The sequence below is a fragment of the Mobula hypostoma genome, assembly GCF_963921235.1.
Source record: "Mobula hypostoma chromosome 4 unlocalized genomic scaffold, sMobHyp1.1 SUPER_4_unloc_1, whole genome shotgun sequence".
In the NCBI taxonomy this organism is placed as follows: Eukaryota; Metazoa; Chordata; class Chondrichthyes; order Myliobatiformes; family Myliobatidae; genus Mobula; species Mobula hypostoma.
In genome coordinates, this window is record NW_026948111.1 from 54,752 (window position 1) to 70,454 (window position 15,703).

Genomic DNA, 15,703 nt, shown 5'->3' on the forward strand with positions numbered 1-15,703 from the left:
CTGGTGGGATCACTCTGTTATCAGAGACAGAGGACACTGCCTTGTGATCACTGGTTGGATCGCTCTGTTATCAGAGAGGACACTGCCTTTTGATCACTGGTGGGATTGCTCTGTTATCCGACAGAGGACACTGCCTTGTGATCACTGGTTGGATCGCTCTGTTATCAGAGAGAGATGACACTGCCTTGTGATCACTGGTGGGATCACTCTGTTATCAGAGAGAGGACACTGCCTTTTGATCACTGGTGCGATTGCTCTATGAGAGAGAGGACACTGTCTTTTCATGACTGGTGGGATCGCTCTGTTATCAGAGAGGACACTGCCTTTTGATCACTGGTGGGATCGCTCTGTTATCAGAGAGAGAGGACACTGCCTTGTGATCACTGGTGGGATCGCTCTGTTATCAGAGAGAGAGGACACTGCCTTTTGATCACTGGTAGGGTCGCTCTATGAGAGAGAGGACACTGCCTTGTGATCTCTGGTGGGATCGCTCTGATATCAGAGAGGACACTGCCTTTTGATCACTGGTGGGATCGCTCTATGAGAGAGAGGATACTGCCTTTTGATCACTGGTGGGATTGCTCTATGAGAGAGAGGACACTGCCTTTTGATCACTGGTGGGATTGCTCTATGAGAGAGAGGACACTGCCTTGTGATCTCTGGTGGGATCGCTCTGATATCAGAGAGGACACTGCCTTTTGATCACTGGTGGGATCGCTCTATGAGAGAGAGGATACTGCCTTTTGATCACTGGTGGGATTGCTCTATGAGAGAGAGGACACTGCCTTTTGATCACTGGTGGGATCGCTCTGTTTTCAGAGAGGACACTGCCTTTTGATCTCTGGTGGGATCGCTCTGTTATCAGAGAGAGAGGACACTGCCTTGTGATCACTGGTGGGATCGCTCTGTTATCAGAGAGAGGACACTGCCTTTTGATCACTGGTGCGATTGCTCTATGAGAGAGAGGACACTGTCTTTTCATGACTGGTGGGATCGCTCTGTTATCAGAGAGGACACTGCCTTTTGATCACTGGTGGGATCACTCTGTTATCAGAGAGAGAGGACACTGCCTTGTGATCACTGGTGGGATCGCTCTGTTATCAGAGAGAGAGGACACTGCCTTTTGATCACTGGTAGGGTCGCTCTATGAGAGAGAGGACACTGCATTTTAATCACTGGTGGGATCACTCCGTTATCAGAGAGAGGACTGCCTTTTGATCACTGGTGGGATTGCTCTATGAGAGAGAGGACTGCCTTGTGATCGCTGGTGGGATTGCTCTATGAGAGGACACTGCCTTTTGATCACTGGTGGGATCACTCTGTTATCAGAGCGAGAGAGGACAATGTCTTTTGATCACTGGTGGAATCGCTCTATGAGAGAGAGGACACTGCCTTGTGATCACTGGTGGGATCGCTCTGTTATCAGAGAGAGAGGACACTGCCTTGTGATCACTGGTGGGATCGCTCTGTTATCAGAGAGAGGACACTGCCTTTTGATCACTGGTGGGATTGCTCTATGAGAGAGAGGACACTGCCTTTTGATCACTGGTGGGATCACTCTGTTATCAGAGAGAGAGGACACTGCCTTTTGATCACTGGTGGGATCGCTCAGTTATCAGAGAGAGAGGACACTGCCTTGTGATCACTGTTGGTATCGCTCTGTTATCAGAGAGAGGACACTGCCTTTAGATCACTGGTGGGATCGCTACATTATCAAAGAGAGGACACTGCCTTTTGATCACTGGTGGGATCGCTCTATGAGAGAGAGGACACTGCCTTTTGATCACTGGTGGGATCGCTCTGTTATCAGAGAGAGGACACTGCCTTTTGATCACTGGTGGGATCACTCTGTTATCAGAGACAGAGGACACTGCCTTGTGATCACTGGTGTGATCACTCTGTTATCAGAGAGAGAGGACACTCCCTTTTCATCACTGGTGGGATCGCTCTATGAGAGAGAGGACACTGCCTTTTGATCACTGGTGGGATCACTCTGTTATCAGAGGGAGGACACTGCCTTTTGATCACTGGTGGGATCGCTCTGTTATCAGAAAGAGAGGACACTGCCTAGTGATCACTGGTGGGATCGCTCTGTTCTCAGAGAGAGGACACTGCCTTTTGATCACTGGTGGGATTGCTCTATGAGAGAGAGGACACTGCCTTTTGATCACTGGTGGGATTGCTCTATGAGAGAGAGGACACTGCCTTTTGATCACTGATGGGATCGCTCTGTTATCAGAGAGAGAGGACACTGCCTTGTGATTACTGGTGGGATCGCTCTGTTATCAGAGAGAGAGGACACTGCCTTTTGATCACTGGTGGGGTCGCTCTATGAGAGAGAGGACACTGCCTTGTGATCACTGGTGGGATCGCTCTGTTATCAGAGAGGACACTGCCTTTTGATCACTGGTGGGATCGCTCTGTTATCAGCGAGAGGACACTGTCTTTTGATCACTGGTGCGATTGCTCTATGAGAGAGAGGACACTGCCTTTTCATAACTGGTGGGATCGCTCTGTTATCAGAGAGGACACTGCCTTTTGATCACTGGTGGGATCGCTCTGTTATCAGAGAGAGAGGACACTGCCTTGTGATCACTGGTGGGATAGCTCTGTTATCAGAGAGAGAGGACACTGCCTTTTGATCACTGGTGGGGTCGCTCTATGAGAGAGAGGACACTGCCTTTTGATCACTGGTGTGATCGCTCTGTTATCAGAGAGGACACTGCCTTTTGATCACTGGTGGGATCGCTCTATGAGAGAGAGGACACTGCCTTTTGATCACTGGTGGGATTGCTCTATGAGAGAGAGGACACTGCCTTTTGATCACTGGTGGGATCGCTCTGTTTTCAGTGAGGACACTGCCTTTTGATCTCTGGTGGGATCGCTCTGTTATCAGAGAGAGAGAGGACAATGTCTTTTGATCACTTGTGGGATCGCCCTATGAGAGAGAGGACACTGCCTTGTGATCACTGGCGGGATCGCTCTGTTATCAGAGAGAGGATGCTGCCTTTTGATCACTGGTGGGATCACTCTGTTATCAGAGAGAGAGGACACTGCCTTTAGATCACTGGTGGGGTCGCTCTATGAGAGAGAGGACACTACCTTTTGATCACTGGTGGGATCACTCTGTTATCAGAGAGAGATGACACTGCCTTGTGATCACTGGTGGGATCGCTCTGTTATCAGGGAGAGGACACTGCCTTTTGATCACTGGTGGGATCACTCTGTTATCAGAGAGAGGACAGTGCCTTTTGATCACTGGTGGGATCACTCCGTTATCAGAGAGAGGACACTGTCTTTTGATCATTCGTGGGATTTCTCTATGAGAGAGAGGACACTGCCTTTTGATCACTGGTGGGATCGCTCTGTTATCAGAGAGAGAGGACACTGCCTTGTGATCACTGGTGGGATCGCTCTGTTATCACAGAGAGGACACTGCCTTTTGATCACTGGTGGGATCGCTACATTATCAAAGAGAGGACACTGCCTTTTGATCATGGGTGGGATCGCTCTATGAGAGAGAGGACACTGCCTTTTGATCACTGGTGGGATCGCTCTGTTATCAGAGAGAGGACACTGCCTTTTGATCACTGGTGGGATCACTCTGTTATCAGAGACAGAGGACACTGCCTTGTGATCACTGGTTGGATCGCTCTGTTATCAGAGAGGACACTGCCTTTTGATCACTGGTGGGATTGCTCTGTTATCCGACAGAGGACACTGCCTTGTGATCACTGGTTGGATCGCTCTGTTATCAGAGAGAGGACACTGCCTTTTGATCACTGGTGGAATCACTCTGTTATCAGAGACAGAGGACACTGCCTTGTGATCACTGGTGTGATCACTCTGTTATCAGAGAGAGAGGACACTCCCTTTTCATCACTGGTGGGATCGCTCTATGAGAGAGAGGACACTGCCTTTTGATCACTGGTGGGATCACTCTGTTATCAGAGGGAGAGGACACTGCCTTTTGATCACTGGTGGGATCGCTCTGTTATCAGAGAGAGGACACTGCCTTTTGATCACTGGTGGGATCGCTCTGTTATCAGAGAGAGGACACTGCCTTGTGATCACTGGTGGGATCGCTCTGTTATCAGAGAGAGGACACTGCCTTTTGATCACTGGTGGGATCACTCAGTTATCAGAGCGAGCACACTGCCTTTTGATCAGTGGTGGGATTGCTCTATGAGAGAGAGGACTGCCTTGTGATCGCTGGTGGGATTGCTCTGTGAGAGAAAGGACACTGCCTTGTGATCACTGGTGGGATCGCTCTGTTATCAGAGAGAGGACACTGCCTTGTGATCACTGGTGGGATCGCTCTGTTATCAGAGAGAGGACACTGCCTTTTGATCACTGGTGGGATCACTCTGTTCTCAGAGAGCGGACACTGCCTTTTGATCACTGGTGGGATCGCTCTGTTATCAGAGAGAGAGGACACTGCCTTGTGATCACTGGTGGGATCGCTCTGTTATCAGAGAGAGAGGACACTGCCTTTTGATCACTGGTAGGGTCGCTCTATGAGAGAGAGGACACTGCCTTGTGATCTCTGGTGGGATCGCTCTGATATCAGAGAGGACACTGCCTTTTGATCACTGGTGGGATCGCTCTATGAGAGAGAGGATACTGCCTTTTGATCACTGGTGGGATTGCTCTATGAGAGAGAGGACACTGCCTTTTGATCACTGGTGGGATCGCTCTGTTTTCAGAGAGGACACTGCCTTTTGATCTCTGGTGGGATCGCTCTGTTATCAGAGAGAGAGGACACTGCCTTGTGATCACTGGTGGGATCGCTCTGTTATCAGAGAGAGGACACTGCCTTTTGATCACTGGTGCGATTGCTCTATGAGAGAGAGGACACTGTCTTTTCATGACTGGTGGGATCGCTCTGTTATCAGAGAGGACACTGCCTTTTGATCACTGGTGGGATCGCTCTGTTATCAGAGAGAGAGGACACTGCCTTGTGATCACTGGTGGGATCGCTCTGTTATCAGAGAGAGAGGACACTGCCTTTTGATCACTGGTAGGGTCGCTCTATGAGAGAGAGGACACTGCCTTGTGATCTCTGGTGGGATCGCTCTGATATCAGAGAGGACACTGCCTTTTGATCACTGGTGGGATCGCTCTATGAGAGAGAAGATACTGCCTTTTGATCACTGGTGGGATTGCTCTATGAGAGAGAGGACACTGCCTTTTGATCACTGGTGGGATCGCTCTGTTTTCAGAGAGGACACTGCCTTTTGATCTCTGGTGGGATCGCTCTGTTATCAGAGAGAGAGGACACTGCCTTGTGATCACTGGTGGGATCGCTCTGTTATCAGAGAGAGGATGCTGCCTTTTGATCACTGGTGGGATCACTCTGTTATCAGAGAGAGACGACACTGTCTTTAGATCACTGGTGGCGTCGCTCTATGAGAGAGAGGACACTGCCTTGTGATCACTGGTGGGATCGCTCTGTTATCAGAGAGGACACTGCCTTTTGATCATTGGTGGGATCGCTCTGTTATCAGAGAGAGGACACTGCCTTTTGATCACTGGTGGGATCACTCTGTTCTCAGAGAGAGGAAACTGCCTTTTGATCACTGGTGGGATTGCTCCATGAGAGAGAGGACACTGCCTTTTGATCACTGGTGGGATCACTCTGTTATCAGAGAGAGAGGACACTGCCTTTTGATCACTGGTGGGGTCGATCTATGAGAGAGAGGACACTGCCTTTTGATCACTGATGGGATCGCTCTGTTATCAGAGAGAGAGGACACTGCCTTGTGATTACTGGTGGGATCGCTCTGTTATCAGAGAGAGAGGACACTGCCTTGTGATCACTGGTGGGATCGCTCTGTTATCAGAGAGGACACTGCCTTTTGATCACTGGTGGGATTGCTCTATGAGAGAGAGGACACTGCCTTTTGATCACTGGTGGGATCGCTCCGTTATCAGAGAGAGGACACTGCCTTTTGATCACTGGTGGGATTGCTCTGTTCTCAGAGAGAGGACACTGCCTTTTGATCACTGGTGGGATTGCTCTATGAGAGAGAGGACACTGCCTTTTGATCACTGGTGGGATCGCTCTGTTTTCAGAGACGACACTGCCTTTTGATCTCTGGTGGGATCGCTCTGTTATCAGAGAGAGAGGACACTGCCTTGTGATCACTGGTGGGATCGCTCTGTTATCAGAGAGAGAGGACACTGCCTTGTGATCACTGGTGGGATCGCTCTGTTATCAGAGAGAGAGGACACTGCCTTTTGATCACTGGTAGGGTCGCTCTATGAGAGAGAGGACACTGCATTTTAATCACTGGTGGGATCACTCCGTTATCAGAGAGAGGACTGCCTTTTGATCACTGGTGGGATTGCTCTATGAGAGAGAGGACTGCCTTGTGATCGCTGGTGGGATTGCTCTATGAGAGGACACTGCCTTTTGATCACTGGTGGGATCACTCTGTTATCAGAGCGAGAGAGGACAATGTCTTTTGATCACTGGTGGAATCGCTCTATGAGAGAGAGGACACTGCCTTGTGATCACTGGTGGGATCGCTCTGTTATCAGAGAGAGGACACTGCCTTGTGATCACTGGTGGGATCGCTCTGTTATCGGAGAGAGGACACTGCCTTTTGATCACTGGTGGGATTGCTCTATGAGAGAGAGGACACTGCCTTTTGATCACTGGTGGGATCACTCTGTTATCAGAGAGAGAGGACACTGCCTTTTGATCACTGGTGGGATCGCTCTGTTATCAGAGAGAGAGGACACTGCCTTGTGATCACTGGTGGGATCGCTCTGTTATCAGAGAGAGGACACTGCCTTTAGATCACTGGTGGGATCGCTACATTATCAAAGAGAGGACACTGCCTTTTGATCACTGGTGGGATTGCTCTGTTATCCGACAGAGGACACTGCCTTGTGATCACTGGTTGGATCGCTCTGTTATCAGAGAGGACTGCCTTTTGATCATTGGTGGGATCACTCTGTTATCAGAGAGAGGACACTGCCTTTTGATCACTGGTGCGATTGCTCTATGAGAGAGAGGACACTGTCTTTTCATGACTGGTGGGATCGCTCTGTTATCAGAGAGGACACTGCCTTTTGATCACTGGTGGGATCGCTCTGTTATCAGAGAGAGAGGACACTGCCTTGTGATCACTGGTGGGATCGCTCTGTTATCAGAGAGAGAGGACACTGCCTTTTGATCACTGGTAGGGTCGCTCTATGAGAGAGAGGACACTGCCTTGTGATCTCTGGTGGGATCGCTCTGATATCAGAGAGGACACTGCCTTTTGATCACTGGTGGGATCGCTCTATGAGAGAGAGGATACTGCCTTTTGATCACTGGTGGGATTGCTCTATGAGAGAGAGGACACTGCCTTTTGATCACTGGTGGGATCGCTCTGTTTTCAGAGAGGACACTGCCTTTTGATCTCTGGTGGGATCGCTCTGTTATCAGAGAGAGAGGACACTGCCTTGTGATCACTGGTGGGATCGCTCTGTTATCAGAGAGAGGACACTGCCTTTTGATCACTGGTGCGATTGCTCTATGAGAGAGAGGACACTGTCTTTTCATGACTGGTGGGATCGCTCTGTTATCAGAGAGGACACTGCCTTTTGATCACTGGTGGGATCGCTCTGTTATCAGAGAGAGAGGACACTGCCTTGTGATCACTGGTGGGATCGCTCTGTTATCAGAGAGAGAGGACACTGCCTTTTGATCACTGGTAGGGTCGCTCTATGAGAGAGAGGACACTGCCTTGTGATCTCTGGTGGGATCGCTCTGTTATCAGAGAGGACACTGCCTTTTGATCACTGGTGGGATCGCTCTATGAGAGAGAAGATACTGCCTTTTGATCACTGGTGGGATTGCTCTATGAGAGAGAGGACACTGCCTTTTGATCACTGGTGGGATCGCTCTGTTATCAGAGAGGACACTGCCTTTTGATCACTGGTGGGATCGCTCTGTTATCAGAGAGAGAGGACACTGCCTTTTGATCACTGGTGGGATCGCTCTGTTATCAGAGAGAGGATGCTGCCTTTTGATCACTGGTGGGATCACTCTGTTATCAGAGAGAGAGGACACTGCCTTTTGATCACTGGTGGGGTCGATCTATGAGAGAGAGGACACTGCCTTGTGATCACTGGTGGGATCGCTCTGTTATCAGAGAGGACACTGCCTTTTGATCACTGGTGGGATCGCTCTGTTATCAGAGAGAGGACACTGCCTTTTGATCACTGGTGGGATCACTCTGTTCTCAGAGAGAGGACACTGCCTTTTGATCACTGGTGGGATTGCTCCATGAGAGAGAGGACACTGCCTTTTGATCACTGGTGGGATCACTCTGTTATCAGAGAGAGAGGACACTGCCTTTTGATCACTGGTGGGATTGATCTATGAGAGAGAGGACACTGCCTTTTGATCACTGGTGGGATCGCTCTGTTATCAGAGAGAGGACACTGCCTTTTGATCACTGGTGGGATAGCTCTGTTATCAGAGAGAGAGGACACTGCCTTGTGATCACTGGTGGGATCGCTCTGTTATCAGAGAGGACACTGCCTTTTGATCACTGGTGGGATCACTCTGTTATCAGAGAGAGGACACTGCCTTTTGATCACTGGTGGGATCGCTCCGTTATCAGAGAGAGGACACTGCCTTTTGATCACTGGTGGGATCGCTCTGTTATCAGAGAGAGGACACTGCCTTTTGATCACTGGTGGGATTGCCCTATGAGAGAGAGGACATTCCCTTTTGACACTGGTGGGATCGCTCTGTTTTCAGAGAGGACACTGCCTTTTGATCACTGGTGGGATCGCTCTGTTATCAGAGAGAGAGGACACTGCCTTGTGATCACTGGTGGGATCGCTCTGTTATGAGAGAGAGGACACTGCCTTTTGATCACTGGTGGGATCGCTCTGTTATCAGAGAGAGGACACTGCCTTTTGATCACTGGTGGGATCGCTCTGTTATCAGAGAGAGGACACTGCCTTTTGATCACTGGTGGGATCACTCAGTTATCAGAGCGAGCACACTGCCTTTTGATCACTGGTGGGATTGCTCTATGAGAGAGAGGACTGCCTTGTGATCGCTGGTGGGATTGCTCTGTGAGAGAGAGGACACTGCCTTTTGATCACTGGTGGGATCGCTCTGTTATCAGAGAGAGGACACTGCCTTTTGATCACTGGTGGGATCGCTCTATGAGAGAGAGGACACTGCCTTGTGATCACTGGTGGGATCGCTCTGTTATCAGAGAGAGGACACTGCCTTGTGATCACTGGTGGGATCGCTCTGTTATCAGAGAGAGGACACTGCCTTTTGATCACTGGTGGGATCGCTCTGTTATCAGAGAGAGAGGACACTGCCTTTTGATCACTGGTGGGATCACTCTGTTATCAGAGAGAGAGGACACTGCCTTTTGATCACTGGTGGGATCGCTCTGTTATCAGAGAGAGGACACTGCCTTTTGATCACTGGTGGGATCGCTCTGTTATCAGAGAGAGGACACTGCCTTTTGATCACTGGTGGGATCACTCCGTTATCAGAGAGGACACTGCCTTTTGATCACTGTTGGGATTACTCTGTTATGAGAGAGAGAGGACACTGCCTTGTGATCACTGGTGGGATCGCTCTGTTATCAGAGAGAGGATACTGCCTTTTGATCACTGGTGGGATCACTCTGTTATCAGAGAGAGAGGACACTGCCTTGTGATCACTGGTGGGATCGCTCTGTTATCAGAGAGGACACTGCCTTTTGATCACTGGTGGGATCGCTCTATGAGAGAGAGGACACTGCCTTTTGATCACTGGTGGGATCACTCTGTTATCAGAGAGAGAGGACATTGCGTTTTGATTACTGGTGGGATCGCTCTGTTTTCAGAGAGGACACTGTCTTTTGATCACTGGTGGGATCGCTCTGTTATCAGAGAGAGAGGACACTGCCTTGTGATCACTGGTGGGATCGCTCAGTTATCAGAGAGAGAGGACACTGCCTTTTGATCACTGGTGGGATCGCTCTACGAGTGAGAGGACACTGCCTTGTGATCACTGGTGGGATCGCTCTATGAGAGAGAGGACACTGCCTTTTGATCACTGGTGGGATCGCTCTATGAGAGAGAGGACACTGCCTTGTGATCACTCCTTTTGATCACTGGTGGGATCGCTCTATGAGAGAGAGGACACTGCCTTGTGATCACTGGTGGGATCGCTCTGTTATCAGAGAGAGGACACTGCCTTTTGATCACTGGTGGGATCACTCTGTTTTCAGAGAGAGGACACTGCCTTTTGATCACTGGTGGGATCACTCCGCTATCAGAGAGAGGACACTGCCTTTTGATTACTGGTGGGATTTCTCTATGAGATAGAGGACACTGCCTTTTGATCACTGGTGGGATTGCTCTGTTGTCAGAGAGAGGACACTGCCTTTTGATCACTGGTGGAATTGCTCTGTTATCAGAGAGAGGACACTGCCTTTCGATGTAACCAGTGAATTGAGAGGGCAGCACAGGAGGAATTAATTAGAGGTAACGAATTAATTGAGAGGGCAGTTTAGGAGGAATTAATTGGAGGTAACAAGTGAATTGGGAGGGCAGTTTAGGAGGAATGTATGAGAGGTAACAAGGAAAATTGAGGAAGGCAATTCAGGAAATGTTCAAGTCCTCTATTATTTTCATGGTACCTCAGAAAAACAAGCTAATGTGCCTTAATGACTACTGCCTGGTGTCTTTCGTATGCACTGTCCACTCGTCACACACAGCCCCTCTCCCTCCCCTGTGCCCTGGGTGGGTGTCGACCTTCTTAGCCTCCTTGAGCTGCCGCTGCAGCTCAGCCTGCTGTTCCTGCATCTTGTGCTTCCACTCCTGCAGCTGTTCCAGTTGGATACGGCTCTTCTCCAATTCCTTCAGCTTGGCCCGGTCCTCGTTCCGTTTCATCCGCAGTGTCTCCAGCTTCTCCTCCAGGTCTCTGACCTGCGCCCGGAGACCCTCTTCCTCCTGTAACACCAACATGGCCAATTACTCTCCATCCACACTGCCTGGGCAAAGGGACTGGCTCCCATCCCCACCACTCCAGAGACCCTCTTCCTCCTGTAACACCAATATGGCCAATTACTCTCCATCCACACTGCCTGGGCCCAGGCACTGGCTCCCATCCCCACCACCCCGGAGACCCTCTTCCTCCTGTAAAGTTGGATCACTTACCCCACCCCCTTCCCACAGAGCACATCAGCTCTTGGCAGTGTGAGGGCAACTCAGCCCAGACCAGATGTTGGATCAGGTCCAACATCAGACCAGAACACATAGGAGCAGAATCAGTCCATTTGGCCCACTGAGTCTGCTCCACCGATCAATTATGGCTGATCCTCGTTTCCCTTCCTTAGTCCCACTCCCTGGTTTTCTCCCCATAACATTTGATGCCGTGGCCAATCAAGTACCTATCAATCTCTGCCTTAGATACCCAACAACCTGGCCTCAACAGCTGCCTGGGGTAATAAATTCCACAAATTTACCACCTTTGTTAGGGATGAGATTACAGAATATCTGGAGGCACATGACAAGATAGGCCAAAACCAGCATGGTTTCTTGAAAGGAAGATCCTGCCTGACAAACCTACTGCAATTCTTTGAGGAAATGACAAGCAGGGTAGAAAAAGGAGATACAGTAGGTGTGCTGTACTTGGATTTTCAGAAGGCCTTTGACAAGGTACTGCACATGAGGCTGCTTAGCAAGCTAAGAGCCCATGGAATTACAGGGAAGTTACTAACATGGGTGGAGCATTGGCTGGTCGGCAGAAAACAGAGAGTGGGAATAAAGGGATCCTATTCTGGCTGGCTGCCAGTTACCAGTGGAGTTCCACAGGGGTCGGTGTTGGGACCGCTGCTTTTTACAAAGTACGTCAAAGATTTGGACTATGGAGTTAATGGATTTGTAGCTAAATTTGCCGATGATACAAAGGTAGGTGGATGAGCGGGTAGAGTTGAGAAAACGGAGCTTGCAGGGAGACTCAGTTTAGGTGAATGGGCAAATAAGTGGCAAATGAAATACAATGTTGGAAAGTGTACGGTCATGCACTTTGATGGAAGAATTAAACAGGCAGACTATTATTTAGATGGGGAGAGAATTCAAAATGCAGAGATGCAAAGGGACTTGGGAGTCCTTGTGCAGGATACCCTAAGGTTAACCTCCAGGTTGAGTTGGATGTGAAGAAGGCGAATGCAATGTTGGCAATCATTTCTAGAGTTATAGAATATAACAGCAGGGATGTGATGTTGAGGCTCTATAAGGCACTCGTGAGAATTCTGTGCAGTTTTGGGCTCCTTACTTTAGAAACGATACACTGACATTGGTGAGGGTCCAGAGAAGATTCACAAGAATGATTCCAGGAATGAAAGGGTTATCATATGAGGAACGTCTGGCAGCTCTTGGGTTATATTCCCTGGAGTTCAGGAGAATGAGGGGGGGGATCTCATAGAAACATTCCAAATGTTAAAAGGCCTGAACAGATTAGATACAGCAAAGCTATTTCCCATGGTGGGGAAGTCTAGGACAAGAGGGCATGTCTTCATGACTGAAGGACGTCCATTTAGAACAGAGATGCGGAGAAATTGCTTTAGTCAGAGGATGGTAAATCTGTAGAATTTGTTGCCACGAGTGGCTGTGGAGACCAAGTCATTGGGTGCATTTAAGGCAGAGATAGATAGGTTCTTGATTAGCCAGGGCATCAAAAGGTATGTGGAGAAGGCAAGACAGCAGGGATGACTGGAAGAATTGGATCTGCCCACGACTGAATGGAGGAGCAGACTCGATGGGCTGAATGGTCTACTTCTGCTCCTGTATCTTATGGTCTTATGGTCTCTCTGGATAAAGAAATTTATCCGCATCTCTGTTTTAAATGGATGCCCAATATCCTGAGGCTGTGCCTTCTTGTCCTAGATTCTCCTACTATGGGAAATATCCTTTTCACTTTTACTCTATCCAGGCCTTTCAACATTCAAAAGGTTTCAATAACATCCCCCTGCAGCTTCTAAATTCCAGCGAGTACAGACCCAGAGCCAAACGTTCCTCCTATGATAACACTTTCATTCCAATAATCAACCGTGTGAACCTCCTCTGGACCCTCTCCAATGCCAGCACATCTTTTCTAAGATGAGGAGATCAAAACTGTTGACAATACTCAAGGTGAGGCCTCACCAGTGCCTTATAAAGCCTCAGCATCACATCCCTGCTCTTGTATTCTAGACCTCTTGAAATGAATGCAAACATGGCATTTGCCTTCCTCACCACCACTCTACTTACAAGCTTACCTTGTGTTCTGCACAAGGACTCCCAAGTCCCCTTGCATCTCAGATTTTTGGATTTTCTCCCCATTTAGAAAATATTCTGCGCATTTATTTCTACTACCAAGGTGCATGTCCATGCATTTTCCAACATTGTATTTCACTTGCCAGTTTCTTGCCCATTCTCCTAATCTGTCTAAGTCCTTCTGCATCCTACCTGTTTCCTCAACACTACCTGCCCCTCCATCAATCTTCATATCATCTGTAAACTTGGCAACAAAGCCATCTATTCCATCATCTAAATCATTTATATACAGCATAAAAAGAAGTGGTCCCAACATCGACCCCTGCTGAACACCACTAGTCACTGGCAGCCAACCAGAAAAAGATCCTTTTATTCCCACTCGCTGCCTCCTACCAATCAGCCGATGCTCTAACCATGCCAGTAACTTTCCTGTGATACCATAGACTCTGAACTTGGTAAGCAGCCTCATGTGTGGCACCTTGTCAAAGGCCTTCTGAAAGTCCAAATATACAACATCCACTTCATCCCCTTTATCTATCCTACTTGTAATCTCTACCAAGAATTCCAACAGGTTCATCAGACAAGATTTTCCCTTAAGGAAACCATGCTGACTTTGTCCTATCTTGTCCTGTGTCACCAAGTACTCCATAACCTCACCCTTAACAATTGACTCCAACATCTTCCCAACCTCTGAGGTCAGGCTAACTGGTCTGTAATTTCCTTTCTGCTGCCTTCCTCCTTTCTTAAAGAGTGGAGTGACATTTACAATTTTCCAGTCCTCTGGCACTGTGCCAGAGTGCAATGATTTTTGAAAGATCGTTACTAATGCCTAAACAATGCCTACCACTAACTCTTTCAGAACCCTAGGGTCTGGGTGACTGATGTACCCTTCGGTCTTTCGGCTTTTTCCCTTGTAATACTAACTGCACTGACTTCTGTTCCCACACGTCCTTCAACATCTGTGCGCACACCTATGTCCGGTATAACAATCATGTACAACCATCAGGTGTTGGGGGGTGTCTGTTTGCACAATGGGATGTGGTGAGTGACCCCGTACAGCCAGAGGTGAGGGTCAATCCTCTGCAAAGGGAGCCCCCTCCACCCTACAGTCCCCTCACTCACCTTGGGAGAGAGCAGCGGGGGAGCAACGGGGGACACCAGACCGGCAGGCGTGGGCATGACGGGGGCAGCCAGCGGGGTCTGTGCCGGTGTTCCTGGATCGCTGCTGCTCATCTCTCCGGCTGACGGTGACGGGGTGGCAGATGAGGCCGTGCCCACACTGGAGGCCGCCGAGCTTGCATTGCGTGTAGGCTGTGGAGAGAGGGGCACTGTTTAGAGGCTGGGTGAGCCAGGTCCTCCACCCACTGGCCTACAGCCCACCCTGCCAGGGGACATCCACATTGCATGTAGACTGTGAGAAAAGGGCAGCAGTCAGTGGAGGAGATGCAGCCCCCATGACTGTCCCAGACTGCCACTCCGTCCAGCGTGAGCCCATCAGCCCTTCTCCCCTTGCTAGACTGGTCAACCCACCACCTGGGGTGCTTAACCCCAGCTCGCCCTCTCAGACTCCGAACCCCTCACCCTCCCCAGCTGAGAGAGTACACTAACTGGTTCCATCACCGCCTGGTATGGAGAGGCCACAGCACAAAATCGGAAAACTGTAAACTGAGCCAGCTGCATCGCGGGCACCAGCCTCCCCAGAATCGAGGACGACTTCAAAGGCAATGCCTCAAAAAGACAGCACCCATCATTACAGACCCTCATCGCCTGGGACATGCCCTGTTCTCATCGTTACCATCAGGGAGGAGGTACACGAGCCTGAAGACACACACTCAATGTTTCAGAAGCAGGCTTCTACCCTTCGTCATCAGATTTCTGAACGGACAACGAACCCGTACTGGTATGCTTCTCTCTTAGCACTGCTTACTGAACTTCACATTTCTATTTCTTATTGTAAGTTATAGTTTTTACCATTATGTATCACAATAAACTGCTGTTGCAAAACAACACATTTCACAACATATGCCGGTGATAGCCCTGATTCTCAGGGAGAACAATTCACTCCCCATAGACGCTACCAGTCCTCGGCACCCCAAACATCCTCATTCCTGGACAGAGCGAGGGAACTCACATCACGCTCCCCCCCACCCTGGGCACGGTTAGGGGAGCTCACACCCCCTCATCCCGGGCACAGTAAGGGAGATCACACCCCCTCATCCCGGGCACAGCTGAGGGAGCTCACACCCCCTCATCCCGGGCACAGTAAGGGAGATCACACCCCCTCATCCCGGGCACAGTAAGGGAGCTCACACCCCCTCATCCCGGGCACAGCTGAGGGAGATCACACCCCCTCATCCCGGGCACAGCTAAGGGAGCTCACACCCCCTCATCCCGGGCACGGCTAAGGGAGATCACACCCCCTCATCCC

The 15,703-nt window shown here is 49.7% G+C and overlaps 1 protein-coding gene across 5 annotated transcripts in view; it reads right to left on the reverse strand.

The window, feature by feature from the left end:
• Positions 1 to 10,500: 10,500 nt before the first annotated feature.
• LOC134341100 (dynactin subunit 1-like) overlaps positions 10,501 to 15,703 on the reverse strand; it is a 114,644-nt gene continuing 109,441 nt past the window's right edge. For 2 of the 5 annotated variants that reach the window (XM_063038853.1, XM_063038852.1), the window contains 2 exons: positions 14,398 to 14,586; positions 10,501 to 10,968 (listed from right to left, as the gene is read on the reverse strand). In XM_063038853.1, coding sequence (XP_062894923.1) covers positions 10,687 to 10,968; positions 14,398 to 14,586 — 471 coding nt within the window. In that variant the 3' untranslated portion in view covers positions 10,501 to 10,686. The remainder of the gene's footprint in view (positions 10,969 to 14,397; positions 14,587 to 15,703) is intronic. The other 3 variants (XM_063038857.1, XM_063038856.1, XM_063038855.1) reach the window with 2 other exon arrangements.